The sequence below is a fragment of the Carassius carassius genome, chromosome 44 (assembly GCF_963082965.1).
Source record: "Carassius carassius chromosome 44, fCarCar2.1, whole genome shotgun sequence".
Classification (NCBI taxonomy): Eukaryota; Metazoa; Chordata; class Actinopteri; order Cypriniformes; family Cyprinidae; genus Carassius; species Carassius carassius.
Window position 1 is genome coordinate 1,952,829 of NC_081798.1, and position 25,447 is coordinate 1,978,275.

At 32.0% G+C, this 25,447-nt stretch overlaps 1 protein-coding gene across 1 annotated transcript in view; it reads right to left on the minus strand.

The window, feature by feature from the left end:
- il17rd (interleukin 17 receptor D) overlaps positions 1-25,447 on the minus strand; it is a 43,624-nt gene that overhangs the window by 13,490 nt on the left and 4,687 nt on the right. The window contains exons 2-3 of the mRNA XM_059537559.1: positions 4,577-4,640; positions 2,309-2,434 (exon numbers count right to left, since the gene is read on the minus strand). Of these exons, the coding sequence (XP_059393542.1) occupies positions 2,309-2,434; positions 4,577-4,640 (190 nt within the window). The remainder of the gene's footprint in view (positions 1-2,308; positions 2,435-4,576; positions 4,641-25,447) is intronic.

Consider the following 25,447-nt stretch of genomic DNA (forward strand, 5'->3'; position numbering starts at 1 on the left):
GCTAAATAAATATTTTGTATCATAATTTTTGGTGGATCACAATTAATGTCAATCAATTATTTAACATTTCATGAACAAACATATATTAACAAAGAATAATATCCTCCAAAATTACTTAAAAACACCATAAATGCACCAAAAGTGTGAATATGTTGTGTGTAATTTTCTAATCTTCTGCATAGAGTTAAAAGGGAGCTTTTTTGTGAAGTACAACGTCACACGAAAACTGAACGTGCAGTAGTGCAAATGAGATTTGTGAAAGACCAAGTGAAATATTGGTATTTTTTTTACCTCTTTGGGGGTTATAACATATTGCTGGTCACAATATGTTTTCATTGCATGGAAAAGACCATGTTTAAGACCTTTAAAAATATCTTTGAGGATGAGTAAATGGTGCATTTTCATTTTTTAGGTGGACTGTGACTTTAAGCTCAGTGCATGAGGAAAGGGCCCCACACCCAAGGCTTTCTTCTTTGAGTTTCTTTAATATACACCTGAGCTGTGTCAAGTCCTGCTCCAGTCAAAAGGATTAACCCCGAGCGAACAAGAGGCCACATTGTCCCTCTCATCAGCCCGAAGCTCACATTACCAAGTTCAATAGCGCCCTGGCAGACGGAAGCGAGGGACATCCCCATCTTTCTCTCAGCCACACACGCACACATTCCTCCCAGGACAGAAATCACAGCGCTGCTATGTGCCGATCTATTCCTGTCTCTTGGACAGATCCATGGGACTGTCAGGGCTGAAGAATAATGCATCCCGGGAGGAGGGAACCAGCGGCTTTGATCAGGAAGAGCAGGAACTCTCTTTGAACAGCCTTTCTTTGAGCTCCTGTTCCATTCTCTCCAGGCTGGAGATGGACTAAGATAAATCACCCTCATGTGCAACCACCCATGCAACACACATGCACTTTAAAATGCACTTTGTTATGGGTTTGTGCACGCTAATGGAAAGCACAGACACGCAGTCTGAAATCTCTGTTTTAGGACTGTTTGGGGACACAAACTTTTCCATCAACTGAACCACCAATGGTTATTGATTTCAGTCAAGGGAGTAACTGACTAAAAGTAGCGACATAACTATTTTTCAGTAAGCTCACAGCCAGTATTGCCGATAATGAACTTTTTCTTGGCAAGATAATAATGCAAATATAAATACAAAGGAGAATATATAAATGTGTACAAGTTTACACTAAATGCAGCTAAAATGCATATAAAAAAATCTTATTTTTTTAATATCTGCAATCATTACACTAAATGCAAGTGCAAAAATGAAAAAATTAATATGCTTACATTTAAACTAAATGTAACAACTAAATAAGCAAAAAAGTGAAAAAGTAAATAAAATATAAAAATGAAAAACAAATAAATAAATAAATATATATATATATATATATATATATATACACGTTATATACATGTATATACATTATGTATTAGTGCTGTCAAACAATTTATCTCAATTAATCACATCCAAAATAATATATATATCCAAAATATATATGTATGTGTGTGCATTTGTATATATATATAATAAATATACACAGTACACACACACACACACACACATATATGTTATATAAACAACAACTATAAGGATGCAATTAATCACGATTAATCCGTTGACAGCACTATATATATATATATATATATATATATATATATATATATATATATATATACAATAAACAAATAAATGAGCAACAAATAAATAAGCAAAAAAGTGGAAAAACGTTAATAAAATATACAAATGCCAAAAAAATTCAATATATATCAATATATCAATATATATAATGTAAATAAATTGCACTAAATGCAAATACTAAGTCCATAAATGAATAAAAAATATATCTAAAAATACTACTACTAAACAGGCAAATATATACACACACACACACACACACACAATACATTATATATATATATATTCCCAGTGTTTATTTTAAGACAAATTCACACTAAATGCAAAAGTAACTTGAAAAGCTTTTAAAATGTAAAGATTTTATATTAAACTAAATGCAAATAATATATATTTCTTAATTGCATTTTATGTGAATACATAATGTTAGATAATAAAGTCTGATTTCACCCTAAATGTGTACCTCTTTGTGAATGTTATGGCTTCTTTTAGAAAAATGATCTAATCTATCCTAGTGTTGTTCACTACTTTTGCAAAAGGGTGGACTGAAAACAGCCTGTGCCTTATCTTCTAACAGATAGTCCTGCCTCATTGGGACTCCAGTGGGACAGACGTTGAAGTGTCAGGTGTTTGGAAGTAGTTTCTCCAACACAGCTGAGAAGAAACCTACCGAGAGGGCTAGCCATCCAGTGGACCACCACAGCCGCCTGGCTGTCACAAGACAAATGAGTGAAGCTGATGTTGTTCACTTCATGGATGAAGTGTTTCCCCAGCAGATTCCAGTTCAGAGAGCAGTCTAATTGGGAGAGAAAGAGCAAGAGAGAGTGAGTGAAACAGAAAGACAGACGGTCTTTCCCAGTGAGAACATCGGTGAGATTCTTTGGCAAGCAGCGAGAGAAAATATGCAGCCTTTCCCTCCCTCCCCTTTCCTTCCTTCATTCCTTCTTTCACTTGTTTGTTTCTCCTCAGCGGCTGCAGATAAGCAGGTAAGGGAAGAGGAGCAGCCGTTTGTGTCCCTCACACCCCGTCGCTCCTTTTTACGCAATCCCTATTGTGATGCTAACCAGAATCAGGCCCATTCCCGTTTCATAGTCACGCATAATGGGGACTGAATGCCGAGGAGTAACAGGGATTAGCTACAGGATGAGAAACTTGACTTTTCAGAGCTTAAGGGGCGGACAAGAGCACAGGAAGCTTGAATGAAACAACATTTGGTATTAACAAGAGAATAAATGCTACATTAAGCCAAGCAGAGAGAATCACACAAAGAACATTCCTGAGTCATATTTCACACTAAAAATCACATTATATAACATTTAGATAAAATAATACATTGCTTTAAGTAAAAATGTGTTATTTCTATGCCACTATCATCACCAAATGGAACAATAATGACTGTTTTCAAACAGGTTGCCTGAATACCCTTTTAGTCTCCTATTGGTTGGTAGACAAAGACCCGCCCCAAATATTTTGAGAAGAAATATTGAAACATCCAAAAAATATGGCAAATACTAAATTTAAAGAAAATTAGGCTCAGATTTAGTTCTAATTTCTACTGTGAAATTATTTTAGTGAAAATTAAGCATCGATTTTCTTTCTTTTTTCTTTTTTTTTTAAGTATTGATGCATTAATCTAGTATGTGTACTGCATCTTTTTAATTTATTATTTTGTTGTTTATTAATTCTTTGTAATTTAAATTCATTTTTATTTAAAAAAATATATATTTTTCAAAACAAATCAACAACATTACCTAATGCAAAACCATTTTAAATTGTAAAGTATTGATGCATCAATGTAGTGTGTGTACTGCCTATTTAGTGGATTACATATTTTTGTAATTAATGCTGATTTAGATAAAAATCATTTAAAAAATACTTTTTGCCAAACAATTACACACACACACACACATAAAATTCTATAAAAATCTAATTAAATTGTTACAAAAAAAATTATTTTATATTAATATAAAAATTATCATAATTTATTAATAATGTTTTAAAAGTTTGGAAACATCACTATTTTTAATGTTTTTGAAAGAAGTTTCTTCTGCTCATCAAGCCTGCATTTATTTGATCAAAAATACAGAAAAAAATGTAAAATTGTGATATATTATTACAATTTAAAATAATTGTATTCTATTTGAATTTGAATATACTAATAATATATTTTCTTTACTATCACTTTTTATCAATTTAACACATCCTTGCTGAATAAAAGTATTGATATTATTTTTAAAAAAAAGAAAGAAAAAAAATTTACTGACCCCAAATTACTGACCAGTAGTGTATATTGTTAATACTAAATATTTATATTTTAAAAACATAGCTTCTTTTTTTTATTATTCATCAAAGTATCCTAAAAAAGTATCACATGTTCTGAAAAAATATAAAGCAGCAGAACTGTTTCCAACTTTGATAATGAATCATCATATTAGAATGATTTCTAAAGGATCATGTGATAATGATCCTAAAAATTCAGCTTTGCATCACAGAAATAAATGATCATTTAAAGTATAATACATTTAAAAACAATTATTTTAAATAGTAATAATATTTCACAATATTACTGTTTTTTCTGTATTTTTGATCAAATAAATGCAGGCTTGAAGAGCAGAAGAAACCTCTTTCAAAAACATTAAAAATAATAATGTTTCCAAACTTTTGGTCTGTACTGTATATATATATATATATATATATATATATATATATATATATCCACTAAGAAATTATCAAGAACAGAAATCTGAAAAATAATATTTTTGAACTATAGGAGTCACAAAAAAAGAATATATGGTGGCAAAATAAAAAAAAATTTCTCGATGCAAAATAAGAGTTAAAAATTCTGCAGATTTTGGATTTGTTGCAATGTGACATGTTTTCATCCGATCCACTCACAAACTGTATAATTACAGTCAGGTCTGATTATAAAGTGTCTTACTGTCGTATCGAAATGTGACTCCAGGTTTGCGGCCGCTTTCGTCAGCGCCGGACAACTGCGTTCCCTGCAGAAAAAAAGAACAGGAAACATCAGAAAATGCTTTATTACATAACTTTCACATGATTATAACATCTGAAGCTGACTGTAATAGCAGCGTTAGGGGCGTCCCAGACACCAACAGCAACTTGTGTAACAGGAATGTGCGCTCAAGCATTAAAAACCAGCAGCACTTCATGTGGTGACAGCCGAAGCACACAATCCCACAATTATGAAACTCCTGGCACTCAACAACACTAATATAACCCTTCAGAAACACACAGCACTGCACTAACTGACCCAGAGTCAGCCGTGTGCATCTCAGGTGAGATAATGAAGGGTTACGGCTGACTCCAGAGCAGCGCTTCAAGGTGTATCAAAAGAAGTCAAAACAAACAGTGTTGCGTGACAGAAGCAGACAGACGCTGCACGAGACTCACAAGCTCTGTAATCAGCAGCCCAGATCAGGGCGGATGTGGAAAAACAAAAAAGGAAAATACAAGGAATAGGGATTATCAAAAAAAAAATTAAATAGAAAATAGAAAATTCACGGGGTGAAGGATCCTCGCAGACGTGGAGTGACACTAAAGAGGCCTTGTTCTTGTGTGGATCAGCGATCTTATCGTCTTCCTCGTGTTATCTGGGATAAAGGAAGTTGTTTAAAATGACGGGACGGCACACAATTCACTCCCATCCAGGAGATGAAACTAACACAACCTCAGTAATGACGTACCGGGATACAAAAAAATGTAATGGGTCTATTGCACTTTACCATCAAACAAAGCATGTCAATGATCACCTGATTATGTAGGACAATATATATATATATTTTTTCTATATTTATTTTTAAAAATAAGATCTTCAACAAGGACCTCCATGATCAGGCTAGATACAAATCACAGGAAACTAGAAAAAAAACTGAATTAGTAAATTTTTTATATAATTAATAGAAATTATATCTGGAAATTTTATCAAGAAATGTATTAATATATATATATATATATATATATATAGTCTCAGTGTAAATGTTTTTAATAGTATTTATATACTATTTTATTACTATTTTATAAAAACCTTAATTCATTTATATCTTAGTGAAATTATTCTTAACCCTAATTTATTTGAAGAAATAACTCAAAAATATTACTAAAAATTAAATTTAATATGTATGCATGTACTGTACGCATGTATACACGCATATATATTAACATATACATACATTTTATTTTTTAGATTTTCAAAAGTTGTTTTTTTACCTTTAATAATTTTGTTAGGTTTGTTTTCTCATTTTCCTTTTTTTATTACTATTTAGATTTAATTTATTTTTATTTCAGTTTTATTTTTATTTATTTCCAGTCCCTTCTACTTGTGCTTCCACTTCAAAAATCCACTTATTAAAGTGTATATGAGGCACAAAATGTACATTATAAGGTTTATAGGATTCAATACAAAAAGTACTCTAAGGTAATTTTTTTGAACATTTACCATGTTCGTATTTAAATACAGTACATTTTTGGAAAACAAAAAGATTTCCTAGTTCTTTTTACCCTGTAAAATGAAAGCAAGACAAAACAACACAAATAAATCTTAAAAGTTGGATCAGTAACTGGATCGACACAAAATGCACCTGTTTGTTTCACTCTGGGAAAGACATTTTCAATGCTGATCTGTTATTATCCTTGGTTGGAGCATCTCTACTCCCTATACAATCTTTTTTTTTTCATCTGGAGTTACCTGCTTACAACCACATAAACAAAGATACACACGACAGACCACTTCTCTGCTGCCAATCCAGTAAATGATATTTTGCTTATATAAGAATAAACTATGCAGCTATGCAGCATGGGAAACTGAAGACTCGCTACTTTGTATAGATTTCTTGTGGGAAACTGCTGGTTAATGTGGTTTGTCATGGTAAGTGAACAGATCTGTGGGCTTCCTGAACTAAAATTACCCAGCAAACAACCTAATTTAGCCAAAGCACTTGTAATTAATGCAAACCCATCAGTGAGCTGCTACTAAAACAGTGCGAGTAAACGAGTCCAGCATATGCACAAGAGTAATCTGTCTTAATGACATCCTCTCGCTCATTTCCACAGGATGTGTACTGATGAGGGCGTGACCTCTTGACCTCGTACCTGGACCAGATGTACAACTACAGACAAACAGGGGTTTTCTAGTAAAAACCTCAACTATTGCCAACATTTGTGTTACTTAAAATAAAGCTGAGAAAATGTAACAAATTTTAGATTATAAAAAAGCCAAAAATCAAGAAAAAAATATAATAGTATATAAATAATAATAAAATAGAAAGACCACAGAGGACCGCATGAATTAGTACAAATATAAACAAATACAGGTCATTATAGATTATTAGAAACTAAGATGAAAATAAAATTAATTCTAAATTTTAATGTTTAAAAAAAAAAAGTGACAAAAGCACAAATAAATTACAAAAATGTAACAAATCTAAAAAAAAAAATACAAATGTGTTTAAGTTAAATTAAAAAAATTACTTAATTTTTTTAAAATGGAACTAAAAATAAAATTCTAATAAATTCAGCCAAAAATTACATACTGGAAATGAACAAAAGGTTAACTCCTTTTAATGAACTAATTTTACTAAATAATAATAATAATAATAATAATAATAATAATAATAATAATAAAACTGAAAATATATTTTAATTTAATCTGAAATGTGTCCTTGGCAATTATGTGAAATGATTTTAAGTACTAAAATGACTAAATGTAAATAAAAATTAGAACTGAAATAAAACACATTTTTAAATAAAGCAAAAGCTAATAATTTAACTTACTAAAAACTAAATAAAAAAGATAAAAATAAAAACAATACAATAACACTGAAAAAGAAAGACTACAAGAATGACACCACAAATAAATATAGCATAAAAATTACAAAAAAGCTTCTTTTTCTAGTTTTCTGAATGGTTTATTTTTAGTGTTAGTGATTTAAACAAATTTAAAACACAAAAACGTTTTGAAGTATTACACTAAGAATAAAACTTCAGTTTTGTGAGGGCAAACACTTCACTTCACTTTTCTCATTTTCCTCTGAAAAACCTACAGTTCCTGCTCAGGAAGTCCAGGAGTATTTGTGGAAAAACAACCTGGACTTTAACTGGGAAAACTCTTCTGGAAGTTTAACGCCGCAGCTAATGAACTGAGGGAAATGAAAGCACAAACTAATTTGGCTCGCAGCCCTCGGCCTCTCTTGTAAAAGTAGAGATTTTAGGTAGCAAAAGCCATTTACTGCCAGCAGAAGGAGGAGGCGTCAGGCTAATTCATCATTTAGCAGCAGAATAAAGTGTGAAAGTCTGAGCTCCAGAGCGCACTAATGGCTCCTGTCCTGCTGTCCTGGGGTTGTTTTAACACCGAGAGCCCAGCAGGCTCCTGAGGGTCACAGCGGACACATAGACAGCTGCAGCTAATCACTTCATCTCTCTGAAAGTGCTCACATAATATAATATACCAATGCAACTATCAGCTGCACCAAAATAGTGTTTGCCAGGTCATGCATCGCTATAACTAACAGGGTTAGTGTTATTGATTGAACAAACCACTGCATGTGACTATAAACATGCAGGCAATCATGCAAGAGGTCTTTTATAACTTTTCACTGCTATGCATTTGACAGATGCTTTTGTCCAAAGCGACTTACATTGCATTGCATTTATTGCATTTTATAAGTTCATGATTTCCCTGAGAATCGAAACCATGATCTTATTGTACTATTAAAGGTTGTACTATTAAAGCTACATGAAAGTTCCCAGATTTATGATTTTTGCCTGAAATGAGTGGAAAAAATGACAAAGACTTACTTCAAACATGAGTCAAGACATTTCACATATATTGTATATATATATATATATCATGTGTGTGTGTGTGTGTATATATATATAATATGGTAAATATGATATGATAGGTAAAAATTGATAGCCTGAATGCACTGTAAGTCGCTTTGGATAAAAGCGTCTGCTAAATGCATAAATTTATTTATTTAATTTATAAATTTATATATATATATATATATATGCATGTATACGCAAGTATTGTCAATATAATATATATAACATGGTTATGGCATTAAATATTGCATAAGTTCCCAAAAACATCGAGCCCTAATACATGTATTCAATTATATAGATGTATATTTTATCAAATAAATAATAAAAACATTAAATGTTTTAATGAATATACAGTTTATAAGAACTTCATAATATGTCTAATTATACTATATAATTTATAGTTATAAAATCAAGATGTTTTTTTAAATATGTATTTTATTTTTTTATCTTATTTTTATTTAAATTGCATGTAATATTTTATACAAATACATGTATAAAGAACAAAAATCTTCCACTAATAGCTATTAATTTAGAATGTGTGTGTGTGTGTGTGTGTGTGTGTGTGTGTGTATACATAAGAAAAATATAATTGAATTAAATGATTATACATTTAAATATAAAATTCTATATTACATTTTACATTAATATATATATATATAATAGAAATGTATATATAATATTATATTATAAACAGTTATAAGAGCAAGACTATATTTTTTAAATATATAATATATATATAAATATATAATAATGAATATATAATAAATAAAAAACATAACAAATAATTAAATTATCAAATTTAATATTATATAAAATATTAATACCATTATCAGCACAAGACATTTTTATAAACTTACAGAAAGTATTATAGAAAGTCAGGCAAAATGGTCTTTCTTCAGTATAATCAAACATTTCCCTGCTCTAGGTCTCTCTGTGTTTGTGAGGAAGGAGGGAGGTGTACCATGTGGCACTGTGTCTCCTAACAAGCCTGTCACACTCTTTTACGACCCTCCCGACGGGCCACACACCCCTCCTCTGCTTCCCTTTGTACCTGAGTCATTTGGCATCCTAAAACTTCAATTGGACAGTTTGCTGCGACTGGGACCATAAACTTGTTGCATCCCAGGTGGCAAATGAGCAGAAATGTTGCCCGTGAGGTGAAACAAGCAGGTCAGACAGCGGTCAAACATGGGTCCCCACACTTTATTAGGCCTTATTAAGTGATTGTAAAAGAGGGAAGACTGTGTGCCTTTTGTTTAATGACCGGGGTCATTATACGCACCGTGGAAATTAAGAGAACACACAATGACCCAAGTCAAGACCAATCTACAATTACAAAAAATACCATACCGCTACACTGCTAAAGCATGAGTCTGCAAACCATGCTGACTGCATAATGCAAAAGAGTACAACTGTGGTTTTATGGAGATGTTGCATGAAAATACTACGTTTTTGTAATCATGTGCTATGAAAATCAGGTAATATGGAAAGTACCAAACCAAAAAGGAACAAAAAACTAAGTTATAACCTTGGACATGGAAGTAGCATGTTTTTGTACCACTGTAGTATTATGATATAAAAATTATGATATAAAAGTTTGAAGCAGTGTTATTTCAGTATTGCTGAGATAATATACATTTTCTGTTTTAATTTCATTTAAAACATTACTATTATTTAATCTAAAGTTTTAGTATTATTTTAGTGTTTGTCACTTTTAATAGTTTTCATTCATTTTTATTTTATAGTTTTTAATTTTTTAGTTTCTGTTTTAATTTTAGCCATTTTGCTGTGTATAAAAAAAATAATTAATTATCTTTTTATTTTAATTTAAGTTAAAGTTTTAGTAATTTTGTTGTGCGTTAAAGTAGTTTTTATTTATTTTATATAAGTCTACATATTTTTTATTAATTTTTATTTCAGTATTGGTTTTGGTTTTACATCAATTTAAACAAAATTACAATGAAAACTGTTAACATTTATTGTTTTTAAAGTAACAGTTTTTTTTTACGTTTTTAGTTTTATTTCAAGTTAAATATATTAACACTGGTTTGGGGTTGTTAAGATGTTCAATTGTTTTTCAAAAGTCACTTCTGCTCATCAAGACCACATTTATTTGATCACAAATACAAAACAGTAAAATTCTAAAATATTATTAAAATAAAAAAATAGCTTTCTATGTTAATATCTGTTAAACTGTAATTTATTCCAGTGATGAAATCATTCCTCCAGTCTTCAGTGTCACATGATTCTTCAGAAATCACTCTAATATGATGATTTCTGATTATTATCAATGTTGAAAACTGCATCATATTTTTGCAAAAACTGAAATATGTTTTGTTTTTCAGAATTCTTTGCTGAAAGGAAAGTTCAAAAGAGCAGCATTTATTTGAATCAGAAATTTTTCTGCATTAAAAACATCTGTACTGTCACTTTTGGTCAATTTAATGTGCACTTTCCAAATAAAAGTAATAATTCCTTAAAAAAAAAAAAAAAACTTAACAGACCCCAACCTTTTGAACAGAACTTAATTAATTCATTAAGTGTGTCTTGCTTCTGTCACAGTAAGGGTTTGATGAACAAGAAAAATGAAGATCAGTTCAAGATTTGCCATTTATCTCGCATCAAACACACACACACACCTGGCTCAAGCAATAGAAAGCATTATAGAGATGAGATTTAGTTCAGTATTGTGTGTATCAGAGACACGAGCGTGTCTGAACAGAGCGCTGAACACCAAACACCAATCCACATCCAGGTGTTCCTCTTCCACATCAATAATAACAGTAATTATATCATCCAAAACGAGGAAAAAACCTTTCAAAAAAAGCTTTTTATGTTTTCACAAAAGACTGACTTCTAATGGCAACCAACGAGCAACTTAACCCCAAAAGGCCTTCTGCGTTATACTTGATATGTAAATGACTAATGATCAAACCCGTCACACACAATCTACTCCATGCCTTCTGTCGTCAGATTGATAGTTAAGACTTCTTTTATCCAGTAAAAGCTCTTTTAGTGCACTTGAGCAAGCGTCAACCTTCAGCTCTTGAGTGATTGTGATCAAGTAAAGGTCAGAATAAGGTCAGTAATATCTCCAGATGAACTCTTACTGGACTGAATCTGGACTGATCATGTTTTAGAGTCTCAGATCTGATCCTCAGGATCTTTTGAGGAGCGTTTGTTTCCAGAAGCTTTACTTTCTCTGTTCCTCAGCGGAGGAATGATCTTCACAAGCCTCCAGAACATCTCACATCTTCTGAGGAGAGTTTATTTCTTCAGCTCTCAATATGTTTCAATCATTTCAATCTCATCTTACTAAGACATATTATTGGAGATATAGAGTGATTACTGATATTTAGACTATTTCTTGTATTTAGTCTGCCATTCAGATTTGTTACTTTTATTTGTGTGATGTTTACTTTATTTTATTTTCCATTTAAACTTATTTTATATATATTTCATATTTTAACTTATTTTTTATTTTATTATATATCATATTTATTTATAATTTGTTTTGTTGACTTTTGATGCATTTATTTATCTTTCACCTTATTTTATTATTTGCTCATTTTTATGTGTTTAGCGTTTTATTTGAAAAATGTCAATTTTTTACATAATGCGACTGCGTTCAGCAAATAAACTGACAATGTTTCCCGAAAATGACCCTTTTATAGCTTTCAAAAGCAATATGATAAATACGTTTTTTTTTTTCTTTGATCTCTTTGATTTATATTACAAATCAGAATTTCATCAATTTTGTCCATATAAACATCGGAAACTTAACCAAATTGCTAATTTTTGCTCAGTTTAGGTTTCTGAATAAAGTATTGCTGTTCAGTATTCTCACAATATGAATCATAAAAACCTGATGTATCAAATATGAAAACTCTTTTTAGATTTCCTTTTATATCCTGTTTAAAGTTGTCTAATGAGTCAGGCTTTACAGGGTTAATCTGGCAAACAGTCTCATTCTGAAATGTGAACTTCACACAATCCAACCCAGACACATAATCGCGTTACATAAAGCAAACGGTTTGAAGTACCTGGTTTGACTTGTGCCTTGGCATCTCAACACACACATGAAGCTCATTTAATGAGAACACTGCCAGCTAAGTTACAAGTGTAGATGGTTCTTCTTAAGAACCCAATTAGCTCTAAACCATATGGAGATAACAGCAAACAAGCCAGCAGACCACACTTTTTTCAAAGGGCAGCTATTTGTTTGATCCTTCGCTGCTTCAATCTCCTCCCAGCCGACTCGGAGGAAATGCATCCCTCTGGGATTTTGCCCCCGCATTGAACAGGAACATGCATGCTATCGGGTTTTCTCTACTGAAGCATGATGGGATTTCTGACCAGCGATGATCAATCAGAGGGACACTGCTGCTATTCATTGAGAACTCACTAAATTACCCAGCGGCGTTTGTTAGGATTACACGTGAAGCTGAGGCGACCTGCATCTCGCTGCTTTCTTTACGGTTTCTCAGAACAAACCGGTACCTCTTTACTAGAAACAAACCGCCTCATATGGATCCCAGATGATGCAAATAAAATGCATGAATAAATATCACAAGTGAATGGCAGAAAACAGAGCTTCAGTGAAACCAGATACTAAACGATTTGTTGAAGAGAGAACAAAAATTTCTCTGGAAAAGAAAATGTGATTGTAATTTAAAATGCAGTTGTTGCAGGATTGTTTATACCTCTATGTAAAATGTAAAATTTCTTCTAGATTTATATTTTGCAATGTAAAATGCAATATTTTTTTGTAAATTCTAACGAAGGTATAGTGACTAAAATCAATAAAACCACAAAATTCCTAAAAGTTCAACTAAATTATATGAATACATAAATATGAAAAAAACTATAAAAGTATCTTAATGATACTAAAACAAACTAGTTTCTTACAAAATATAAATTGTGTTTAATTTGCACATATTAAATAACATAAAATATAACATAATATATAAAACATACATTTAATTTGTTTGTAAGGCTGCACAGTTTGGCTAAAAAGTTAAAAAAAGAATAAAATTATAATAGTTATTATTATTATTATTATAGACAATTCTATTCTAAAATCATTATTAAAATAAAAATTAGAGCATGAAATGTTACTCTGAGACTTTTTTCAAATTACAATACAAATATATATATGACCATGTAAAGCAACAATTACTCTGAACAGAGTCGCTCTGAGATACTGAAAACACCAGATCATGAGCTGCTCGCGTGTAAATGAACTCAATGCCACGCATCACTCTGAAACTCACATATGAAGCCTTTGCAATTTGATAATCACACTAAACTATAATCACAATTTTGCTTTGGATTAATCCCTCAGCCCTACTAAACCTCTAGACAAACTTTAGTGATTTTAGCATTTATTTTAGCATTTTTTATTTTGCCCAACAGATTTGCATGCACAAACTTGAAATAATCTAAACAACCGGATCAGTCAGGCCTACCACAAATGCTGCACACAAATGCAAGAAAACAAATGTTGATTGCATGCTCCAGAGCTCGTGGGCTGAAAGAAGAAGATAAATCCAGTGCAGGAGAGCACTGTTTGAGTCTGCAGCAGCCGCTCTCCATCACTGTGTTTATCTTTCATGCACTTATGATACTGAGCTTCAGATCTGGCTGATCTGCTCTCAGGGGGCTTGTTCCTCTGCGCTGTGAAAACAAACAAAACCCCCAGACCACTTCTCTCTGTTTGTCCAACAAATTGCTTGGAATATAAAAGAAACAAAGCAAGATCAGCGCCGGCCTGATTTGCACTGAAAATTGTCTTTATTTTTACAAAATTCACCCTGTTCAAAACATGTTCCTGGTCTTACTGTAAAGGATTTATGTGACATTAACCAACAGCCGAAAATGAATTTAGTCACTGCTTTAGCAAACTCATGTTCAAGTTTCACACCATACAAAGCAATCCAATAAATATCTGACGGATGATTTAAAGTCCTCTCTTGCAAAACTGTGTGAAGAAATTAAAATCTCATTGGTTTGTTGGATAGCATGTTTAGATTTCTATTATTGTGTACATTTCTATTGCAATGTTAAGCTCAAATAAAACTACATACATACATACATATATATGTGTGTTTGTGTTTATATGTATGTATACACAAACAAAATGTTATAGATAATTGTAATCTTTATATATTAATTCATTTATAAATATATCAAACATTTTATCAAAATCATACATTTATGATTATAATTGCAATTATTTCTAATAATTACATTATTTTAAATACAAAAATTACAATTAATTACAATTTCAAATACATATTTATATAGTTTTTAATTTGCAATAAAATTTCTATTATCTAACAAATTTAAACAATAATTTGCACTTGTATATACAATTTATTTAATTAAAAAGTGTGTATATATATATATATATATATATATATATATATATATATATATATATATATATATATATATATATTAGTGGTGGGCATAGATACATTTTTTTAATCTAGATTAATCTCACTGTGATCTTGAAATTAATCTAGATTAAAATGGCTCATTCGAATTCTGCCGAAGGCATTCAGAATATGTGTGTTACCCAAATAAAATTGACAAACAGTAAGTCTTTGAGAAGGGCTTTATCAAGCTAGGTGGTGCATTAGAAAAGGGGCTCATCTCCTGTTTCTAAAATGCATCACAAAGTGCTTGAAAAAGCTGTAAACTAATTCCACATTGCACAAGGTGCAAACAACCTTCCGCCTGTTTCACACATACTCCGTCTGCAGTGCGTATGCGGTGCATTTTTTTTTTTACGCACCCATGTTAACGGATTACAGTTGCGTTCCAGGAGCGTTGCGTCTGCAGCAGTGCAGCGATCGTTTATGTACTGAGTAGCCGACTGCAAACGCGTCCGGTGTGAAAGCACATAGAGTCCGTGCTACACCACATACGTAACGCACACGGACTGCATACGCACTGCAGACGGAGTGTGTGTGAAACAGGCGTGAGCAGGGGTCAGCGGGGGTCAGCGGGGACCCGGTGAAGGTTGTACCAGTGGGCCCTGTCTGAAATTGTTTAATTTGTATGTTCGTTTATTTTTCTTCATTTGTGCTATTTACACAATGTTTAAGTTTTTTTCAAGTTTGTAGGTTTCAAGGTACAGAAACCAAATAATTAAATGTAAAATAGCACTGGATAGTCTTCAATGTAAAAATAAAATATACAATCAAACCTACATTTATTCAGACACCTTCAACATTTCTCACATTATTACAGTTTTGCTATATATATCAAAAATTATATCTGGTGTCTGAATAATTTTTGTAAGTAATTCAGTCAGGAGCAGTGAGTGATTTTCATTTTCTTGGATTAATAACATTACAGCAGCCAGTCGCTAAATTAGGCGCGGTCACTTTAAGAGATAATGAACGCATCCAATATATTACACATCCCATTTTTTTCCTCAACTGTTTACTTTCACTTAAGAAATAACTGACAGTTTTTTCGAGCATAATTTCCAAGGTGGATATTTTGACATGTTTTGTATGTATTTGTCGGCACAAGAGCAAAAAGAAGCAAATTCGGTGTACAAGCGTTTTGAGACGCCTTTCTCTGCGTGAGCCCTGAACACCGCGAGTACTGAATTGGACTCTTTCACATCTTTTTGTTTGTTCAAACTGTGATTTGTATTTGTTGGTTCAGGTGCAGGAGGGACTTCGAGTAGAACTTCTCAGAAGTGAGCTCGGTTCAGTGTCGCTGTCCGTGATACACGGCTCTCTCTCTCTCTCTCTCTCTCTCTCTCTCTCTCTCTCTCTCTCTTTGCACCGAACACAGCGCGCGAGGAACCAGCTCTGTTCAGCTTTTCCGCGTCTTGTGTTTGGACGCTTTAATGTTTAAATCGACAAGCGGTAAGGCTTAAAAACACGTGAAAAAGATAAGCTTTCGTGACGATGCGCAACAGTGGCCCGTCAACTGTCCTGAACATCGTTTTAGGCTGGCCTCAGCCAGTCGGTTATATAAAATATCAAGGTGAAAGTCATCATAGCTTGCTTAGTATAGACCCAGCTCCCAACCCAACTTTGAGAATGAAAACGGAAACGGAAGTTGCAAACGTCTTTTCTCCAGTGTTGTGATGTGTTGTGATCATAGACTGTATAAAAACATGGACGTAGTGTCCGTGATGTCACCCGTAGTCTCCTGAAGTGTGTTTTTGAAGCCTAAAGTGTGTAGAGCGGGCCATCGCCATCTTGGCAGCGCGTCACCGCGCGACTCTCCCGGACAATCAGAAATGGGCAAAAAGGCGGGAGCTAGTTGCTGTAGCCACACCCACCTAGCACGACGGCAGTGTCAGCAGCGGCAATCCACCTGTCACTCAAGTGGCTACGCCCTTAATTATGCAGAACTTTAAGTCTTAATATAATTTAAACGGATGAGTTATAAAAAAATTCACCCCCCTCACAGTCGTCATGAAGGGCAAAATTAGCTATTTAGACCAAAATCATTTTTTGAACCAGGCTGTAAACATGTTTTTTCCTGCTGTAAAGTTGGGCATTTTAACATGGGGAGTCTATGGGACTGACTCCCTTTTGCAGCCAGCCTCAAGCGGCCAGTCGACGAATTGCAGTTTTAGTCACTTCCTTATTGGCCTCACGAGAGACAGCGGGAGGTTGGCGCTCGGTTGTGATGTATTTCCGAGAGAAACGGAATAATAAATGAGGAAAATAGTGGGCGTGGCTTATTTTCCAACTAGCACCTGATTGGATCTAGATAAGTAGGTGTTTAATTCAAAAAATGGAGGCAGATCTAAACGCAAGTTTACAATCGGTTGTTGAGGATTACTCGCCACCTGAATCACCGCAATTTAGTTTGCAGCAGGAGGAGGAAGAAGATGAAGAACAGGAACACACGGAGGATCATTTTGTCACGGGAATCAGACCTTACATGTTTGCGCCGTTGCGCAGAGTTCAAATGGTCACCTCACCTGGACGTGGCGGCTCAGGAGCATGTTCACACTCGCGAGCATCTCGATGTGTCCCAATGGTAACACTAATTGTAATTATAACACCGTAACGAGGGACTTTTATGGAAAGGCAAAAGTGTTCCGTGAGTTCCACAACCAAAAATGCACCTCCTCGCCATCTCTCCTTTCACGCGCTGTCAATAATCACAAACACACAGGCAGCCTGTCTACTGTCAGTTGAAGGGGCGTGGTTACAGATTAAGCAGACACCAATTTCTTCAAGCCTACGTCATTAGTGAAGGTCCTCCAATGCAGAGAGACATTTTCAGATTTGGATTAAAGATTATGAAGCCAAAAATTTTTTTTGTGTGGATTGACTCGCATGGATGAATTGTTCAGCACAAAACGATAAATTTAGGCGAACAAAGTTAATATAGTCAATTTTGATTTCATGTGGACTTTAATGGAGATTTTTTTATTTTATCGCCCGATAAGAGTCTCACGTTAACGCCGATAACGGCCCACCACTATATATATATATATATAAACACACACACACATGTATATAGATTGATCAATTTGCATATAGATTGGTCATTTGCTTATAACGTTTTTTTTTATTAAAAAAAATTCATATAGTTATAAAACTCATTTTAGACAAAACCACTTGAATCAGGGGAATCTCTTCCCCCAATGTCCAAACAGAGGAAGCGAGCACCTTTTTGCATTTGATTTGATAAATCCGACCGCAGTCGATCTGAGCGGAGCCCGAAACACACGCTTCTCATTTCCTCAACATGTGTCTCCAATTTTTATATTCCAAAAAGAGTCATTTTCTAGGACAATCAACTTTGTGTTTGCTATCGGGTCCTGTTGTTATTAATCTCTTTTATATGCAACTTTCATGTCTCACCAAAAACACAAAACAAATCAGTGATGAGACGCTTGACTTCGCAAAGGCCTTTGTTTGTCTTGAGGAAACTCTGTTTACCACGGGAGAGTCAACATATTTACAATATTTAGCATGCAATATAACAAAAATTAATCATGAATCAGACTAACTTGCATACAAACTACATGTTTTGACATCAAAAACAAACAGATTGAGTTTCTTTCCGGCTGCCGGCCCATAGCTGCCGGTGATCATGTGGCATTAATGAGCAGGTATCAGCTTTCTTCATCTGTGTAATTATGGTCATCATAGAGCAAGTCTGCAATGCAGCAGCAGCTACAAACATCCTGACGCTCAGACGCAACTTCAGACATGAGAGCGACTAAAGCAGATCCTAAAACAAGGGATGAAATTAACAATTCTGATGCTTAACATCAATTTAAAATCAAAATCAACAGGATACTGAGAACAAAATAAGACAAATGTCTCAGACACATTTGATTTCTAAAAGAGTAATGACGCTTGAAAATTCTGCTTTGCATCACAGGAATAAATTACTTTTTACATCATATTCAATTAAAAAATATATATTTTAAATTGCATATTTTATTTTTATAATATTACTGTTTTTACTGTATGTTATGCCTTGGCAAGCATAACAGACTCATTTTATTATTGTAATTACAAACTTTTGAACTATGTATTTATACTGGGCACATTTTTTGGATTATTTATAAATTAATAATTATTAATTGTTATTATTTATACAAATAATTTGTTTTATATACATGAATCATTTTTTAATAGTTTTTTTCATTATATAAATAAAATATTTTTATTCATTTGCAAAAACAGATAACTCTGTTTTTTTATGTTTTAATGTGTTTTATTGTATTATTTAGCTGTTTTTAGTAAAAAAAAATTAATAACCCAGTTTGAATGAGATTAATTGGAATGCACAATGAAAAAAAATCTGTTTTTGCAAATGAACTATATATATATATATATATATATATATATATATATATATATATATATATATATATATATATATATATATTCATTATATATATTTTTTTTTTTACAATAGATACAGCAATACATTTTTAGCAATAGTTATAGTAGGCAAAATTTGTTTTTTTTTTACATTGCAAATATTTCCATTTTTACACAGGACAGCTCCAGCACTTCTGTCAAAACAAAACAAAAGACAAACAAACAGAACTACATGCAACACTGAATTTGTTCCCATAAAGCACCTAAAACATTTGAGTCTCTGAGCCCATGAGGAACCGGATGAACAAGTCAGCGAGGATCGTCTGATGAAGGGCCTTTGTGGCATTCAGTCAAACCCTGGAGGGCTTCAGTCTGCTCTCCTTAATGTCTTTCCTGTCTTCCCAGCCCTTTCTGACACAAAAACGCTCCCATATGCCATTACATGTGCTCTGAGGAACTTCAGCAGCTCATTTACATAAACACAGCGCAGTCGAGGTGCTCCCTTGATCTCATTTGAGCAAACATCACCACTTTTAGTAGGGAATTTATCACAGGACGGGTGAAGAATGCTTTAACTAGTCTCAGAGTTCATGTAGATCACGCTCAGACACTCAACTTCCTCTCAAGCGAGTTTTACAGTCCTAAAATGTCTAGGTAGAGCTTAACTCAATGCACTGATCCAGGACCAGCCTTTTCTATAAAAAAAAAGCAGAAGTCTGAAGACAGAAGTCATGAAAAGTGGCCAACATGTGCACCGGGAACCTGGGAAGATCTGGCCTCTGAACCCTGGGAACCATCAAAAATTGATTTCTGAACTTGTGCACGGTTGACCTTCAGCGCCTTTCAACACGTGGCAAAGGTCAAAGCTTCACGAACATCTGCTGGATTCATATCTGCAAAAAAACTAAATGTGAAATATAAATAATCTCAACCATAATGAATAAATGTGCATCCTGTTAATGAGAAACAACATGCTGTGATTGTGTTTCTGAGAGTCCCAAGTTTGAACACAAATCCTTTTATTATACAACGTAACAGCTTGTCTGATTTTTGCACAGAAATATTGTACGTCTTGGATTATACTTGGAATAAAGATAAGTCAAAAAGAGCAGCATGAATGTCCTAATCATCTTCTGTGAGTAAATTATGATATATTATTCATTTATGAATAAACTATTTATTTCATGGGTATTTTAAAATTTTAACCCTTAATAAATATTTTTTAAAATTGTTATGTAAAATAAATTTAGTTTGAAATGAAATTATCAAAATTAAATCATAAAAAATTAAATGTGTTATTAAAAAAAATTAAAACAAAAGATTTACAAAATCATAATGTAGAATTAAAATAATTTGAAATCTAAATTAACAAAATTAAATAAAAATGAAAACAGTTTAAATTATTCAGATAAAACATTATGAAATATTTATAACACCATAAAGTTTTAAATTAAAATATTTTTTCAACAATTCAACAAATACTAAAAAATTAATAAAATCATTTAAAAAATTAACTAAATATTAAATATAATTTTCAAATAAATACTACATAAGACTAAACATTAATTAACAATTTTTAAAAAAATTAAATATATATATATATTCTTAAATGGTTAAACATTATCTTTGTTTACCTACATGTCATATGACCATTAACCAATATAAGAGTACTGTGAACAAGTGAGTGTGTTTTTAATTTATTTAAATATTAACTTTAAATCTCAGGTGTACTTAGAGTTAACATTTTAGGTCAAAGTTGCTTGGCTGACAAAAGAATTTGGGAATCCTTAGAATAGAAAACACACACCCACACACACACATAAATGTTTATGTCAGCAAGACATCCACCTTAACTCCTAAGAAATCTTTATTGTTTGGATTCTTCCTCCTTTGTTATCATCTTGTTTTTATAATCATTTAAATTCACATTACTAAATAAAGGATGTAGACACAGCAGGCAGAACCTCCTGAAACGAGTCTAGACACGCTTTCAGAAGTCCAACGACATGAGAGAAACCGATTCTCAAAAAAAGCCCTTTCATTTACACTTCAATAGCCCGGATTAATAGTTGGAGCAGATAAAACAGTCACTGTGCGTCCGCCCTGCGAGAACAAACACCGAGAAAAAGACACGGCCAAGAATGAGCCGCCGGATGACATTCACAAACAATGCACGTCTTGACGAGACGACAGAGGGCTTGTGGGATTTGAAGTTTTGGGTTTCGTGAGTTAAGAATGCACCGCTGCCCACGGCCTTCCAGAAACACACGACCATGAAGAAGAGGAAGAGAAGAGAAGATCATCTCGCTCTAATGGAAAACACAGAGGCGGTGCCAAGAAGAACGGATGAGACACAAGAGAGCTGAACACATGCTGATTAACCCTTCAACCCCAGGCGCCTTTGAGAGTCACCAGAGCCCAAACACTTCTAGCTGCTCCAGATCCATTACACTGCTTGTGCCTTTAGCTTTTTACAAAACATGAGATCTTAACTAATGCATTAGTAGTAGGATAACTCTTATCATTTTATACATATAGAAAATATATATTATATATTTTTTTCATTAATATTAATTAGTTATATAATATATATAAACAAAAAAAAATTCTAAAGAATTTTATAAATATCATTTCATTCAGTTGTTTTGTCTATTAATATTTATTAAATGTTACTAAATAATTACATGAAATAAATACAGTACAGACCAAAAGTTTGGAAACATTACTATTTTAAATGTTTTTGAAAGAAGTTTCTTCTGCTCATCAAGCCTGCATTTATTTGATCAAAAATACAGAAAAAAATGTAATATTGTGATATATTATTACAATTTAAAATAATTGTTTTTAAATTTATTATACTTTAAATTATAATTTATTTCTGTGATGCAAAGCTGAATTTTTAGGATCATTATCATATGATCCTTTAGAAATCATTCTAATATGATGATTCATTATCAAAGTTGGAAACAGTTCTGCTGCTTAATATTGTTTCAGAGCATGTGATACTTTTTTAGGATACTTTGGATGAATAAAAAGTAAAAAAAAAGAAGCTATGTTTTTAAAATATAAATATTTTGTAATAACAATATTCACTACTGGTCAGTAATTTGGGGTCAGTCATTTTTTTTTCTTCTTTTTAAATAAAAACAATATTTTAATTCAGCAAGGATGTGTTAAATTGATAAAAAGTGATAGTAAAGAAAATATATTATTAGAATATATATTATATCTTTTTTTTTTTTTTTTGAATAAATGCAGTTCTTTTTAACCTTTTATTGATCAAATATATGAGACAGCAGAACTGTTTCTAACACTCATAATAAATCAGAATATCAGAATGATTTCTAAATGATCATGTGATAGACTGATGTTACATGTGACACTGAAGGCTGGAGGAATGATGCTGAAAATTCAGCTTTGCATCACAGGAATAATTTTTTTTTAAAGTATATTCAAATAGAAAACTATTATTTTAAGTTGTAATAATATTTCACAATATTACAGTTTTTTTCTGTATTTTTGATCAAATAAATGCAGGCTTGAAGAGCAGAAGAAACTTCTTTCAAAAAATTTTTAAAAAAATAGTAATGTTTCCAAACTTTTGGTCTGTACTGTATATATATATATAAATATTAACTAGATAATAAAATTATATATATATATATATATATATATATATATATATATATATATATATATATATATATATATATATATATATATATATATATATATATATATAGTAATTATGCAGTGATTTTTATAAAATATGTACATGCATAATAAAAAAAAAATAAACATAAAAATAAATTATTGTCCTTAGAATCAAATTAATTTGTAATTAAATTGTCCTTAGAATCAAATAACCTTTAATTGAATGCTTTTTGATTAAAGATTACACAGAAAAACTAGCCTATGAACTGTGCATTAATTTTATTTCTTTCGCTTTTTGGAAAATATCTGTGCATGAACTCTTATTTATCCTACTTAAGTAGAATAATTCAGTCCAAATCAAATTGTTTACAACCTATTTCATGTCTGCTAAGGGTAAAATATATATTTTTCAAAGACTACAAACTTTCTGACTCTTTGGAGCAACATACACGAATGAATCAAGCACCTCAAAACATAAAGGCTCTTGGCATTCCATTTAACATCCATGGAACTTTTTAATGAAATAAAAAAGTTGTAAAAAATGGTTCCTTGAGGGAATGAAAAAGTGTGCAATAATAGGGTCATTTTTTGACTTGGAATCTAATATTCGTTTCAACCTAACGTCCTTTACTTCAACTTCATTGGACTTCATTACAGACAAAAAAAAAGATCAACGATAACAAATACAAAGCTGTGGTTTTGATCAAGCACCTACAAACTGGCAACATCAAGACGCCTCCACCCCAGAGCATGCTTCAGCCTACAGACGACACACACTGTATAATCTCAAATCATTGCCTGAAACCTACAGGCAGGAAGCTGCTCTCTACCAGATCCTTGATTAGGCCGGAGCAAAGAGCAGCTAATTGATTGTAATGACTTCAGTCTGTGGGGGGGCAGGGAGAGAGTAAATGACCACAGATCACAGACTCGGGTTACAGCCCTCGGGTCGCCACAGTATCGCCAACTCTACGAGGTTAAAGTGCCAGCTCAAATAGCATAAATAAATGTTCAGATTTGTTCTGCATAGGTTTAGGAGACATTTTATAGCCATATTACAAATTATCATGTTTTGCATGGTTAATTTTCTGCATTTTATAAGTTTCATGGTTGATTCTGAATAGAAGTGGACGGCATGACAGAAGTGCTAGAGAAAAAGCTATAAAGAATATATCCACCTTATAATATTCATAAACAATTTTATAATTCGTATTTTTATATTTTATTATATATTATGCATTTTAATAATTACACAAATATAAATAAAATAATGAAACAATCTAGTTTTTATATACGTTCATTATTTTTAAAAAAATCATAATTTTGTATAATTTTTCAAATAAGCATATACAATTAAATACTTAAATACATAAAAATGTTATATTATTAAATAAATAATTTAAATAATTATTCAATAATATATAATTATTAATTATACTAAATGAAGTAACTATCAACTACATGTATTTTAACAAATAAGCATATATAATCATAATTAAATATTTATTTAAAACTTAATGATTGCATAATACTAAATAAAATAATGAAAATTTTAAATTTTGGGGGATTTTTTTTTTATTTGACACACACACACAGACACACACACACATACACACAAACATACACAAATACATACAAACACACACACACATATACACATATATATATATATATATATATATATATATATATATATATATATATATATATATATATATATATTATAATATATTATAATATATTATAATATATTATAATAAATGAAAATAACAAATAAATAACAAAACTACATGAAAATTAGCAAATAAACATATATAATTAAATAGCATTGATTAAAACAAAATAAATTAAATAATCATCTTATTAAATAGACTTAGAATTTATTATGCATAATAATGCAAATAAATAAATCATCAAATATACAAAATTATATATATATATATATATATATATATATATATATATAGTAAATAATTTTCATATTGGTGTTGACATTGCAAAATTACATATTAATAACCATAATCATTTTTGATTGAATGATTGATTGACTGATTGATACAACTCATAGTGTTATGTAATATGTCATACTGTCCAAAACAAAAGAAGCCCTGGTAAACCTTGACCGATAGCTTTAATAGGATTAAGAAGAAGTTGAGTGTCCCAACTTAATTCACTTTTAACACACCCAAGTTGACCAGCAACATCCTGCCATTCAAAGGGAGCGGCAGGAGCACTCGTCCAGTCAAAAGAAGTCTCGCCGCTGTAAGACCTCTGTCCCAGAATTCAAAGTAGTTCAGCGAACCGGGCTGATTCAGAGCCAGCCAACCAGAGATTTTCCCACCGCAGCACAGGACACAGCCTCCGAGGGGACGAGCTGCTTGGATGGTTTTCAATGCACCCTTAAGATGGCACAGAAATAACTCGGATCGAACCCCCCTTTCATTCTCTCTCCACACCGTGAGCGCATGAAACACACCCCCTTC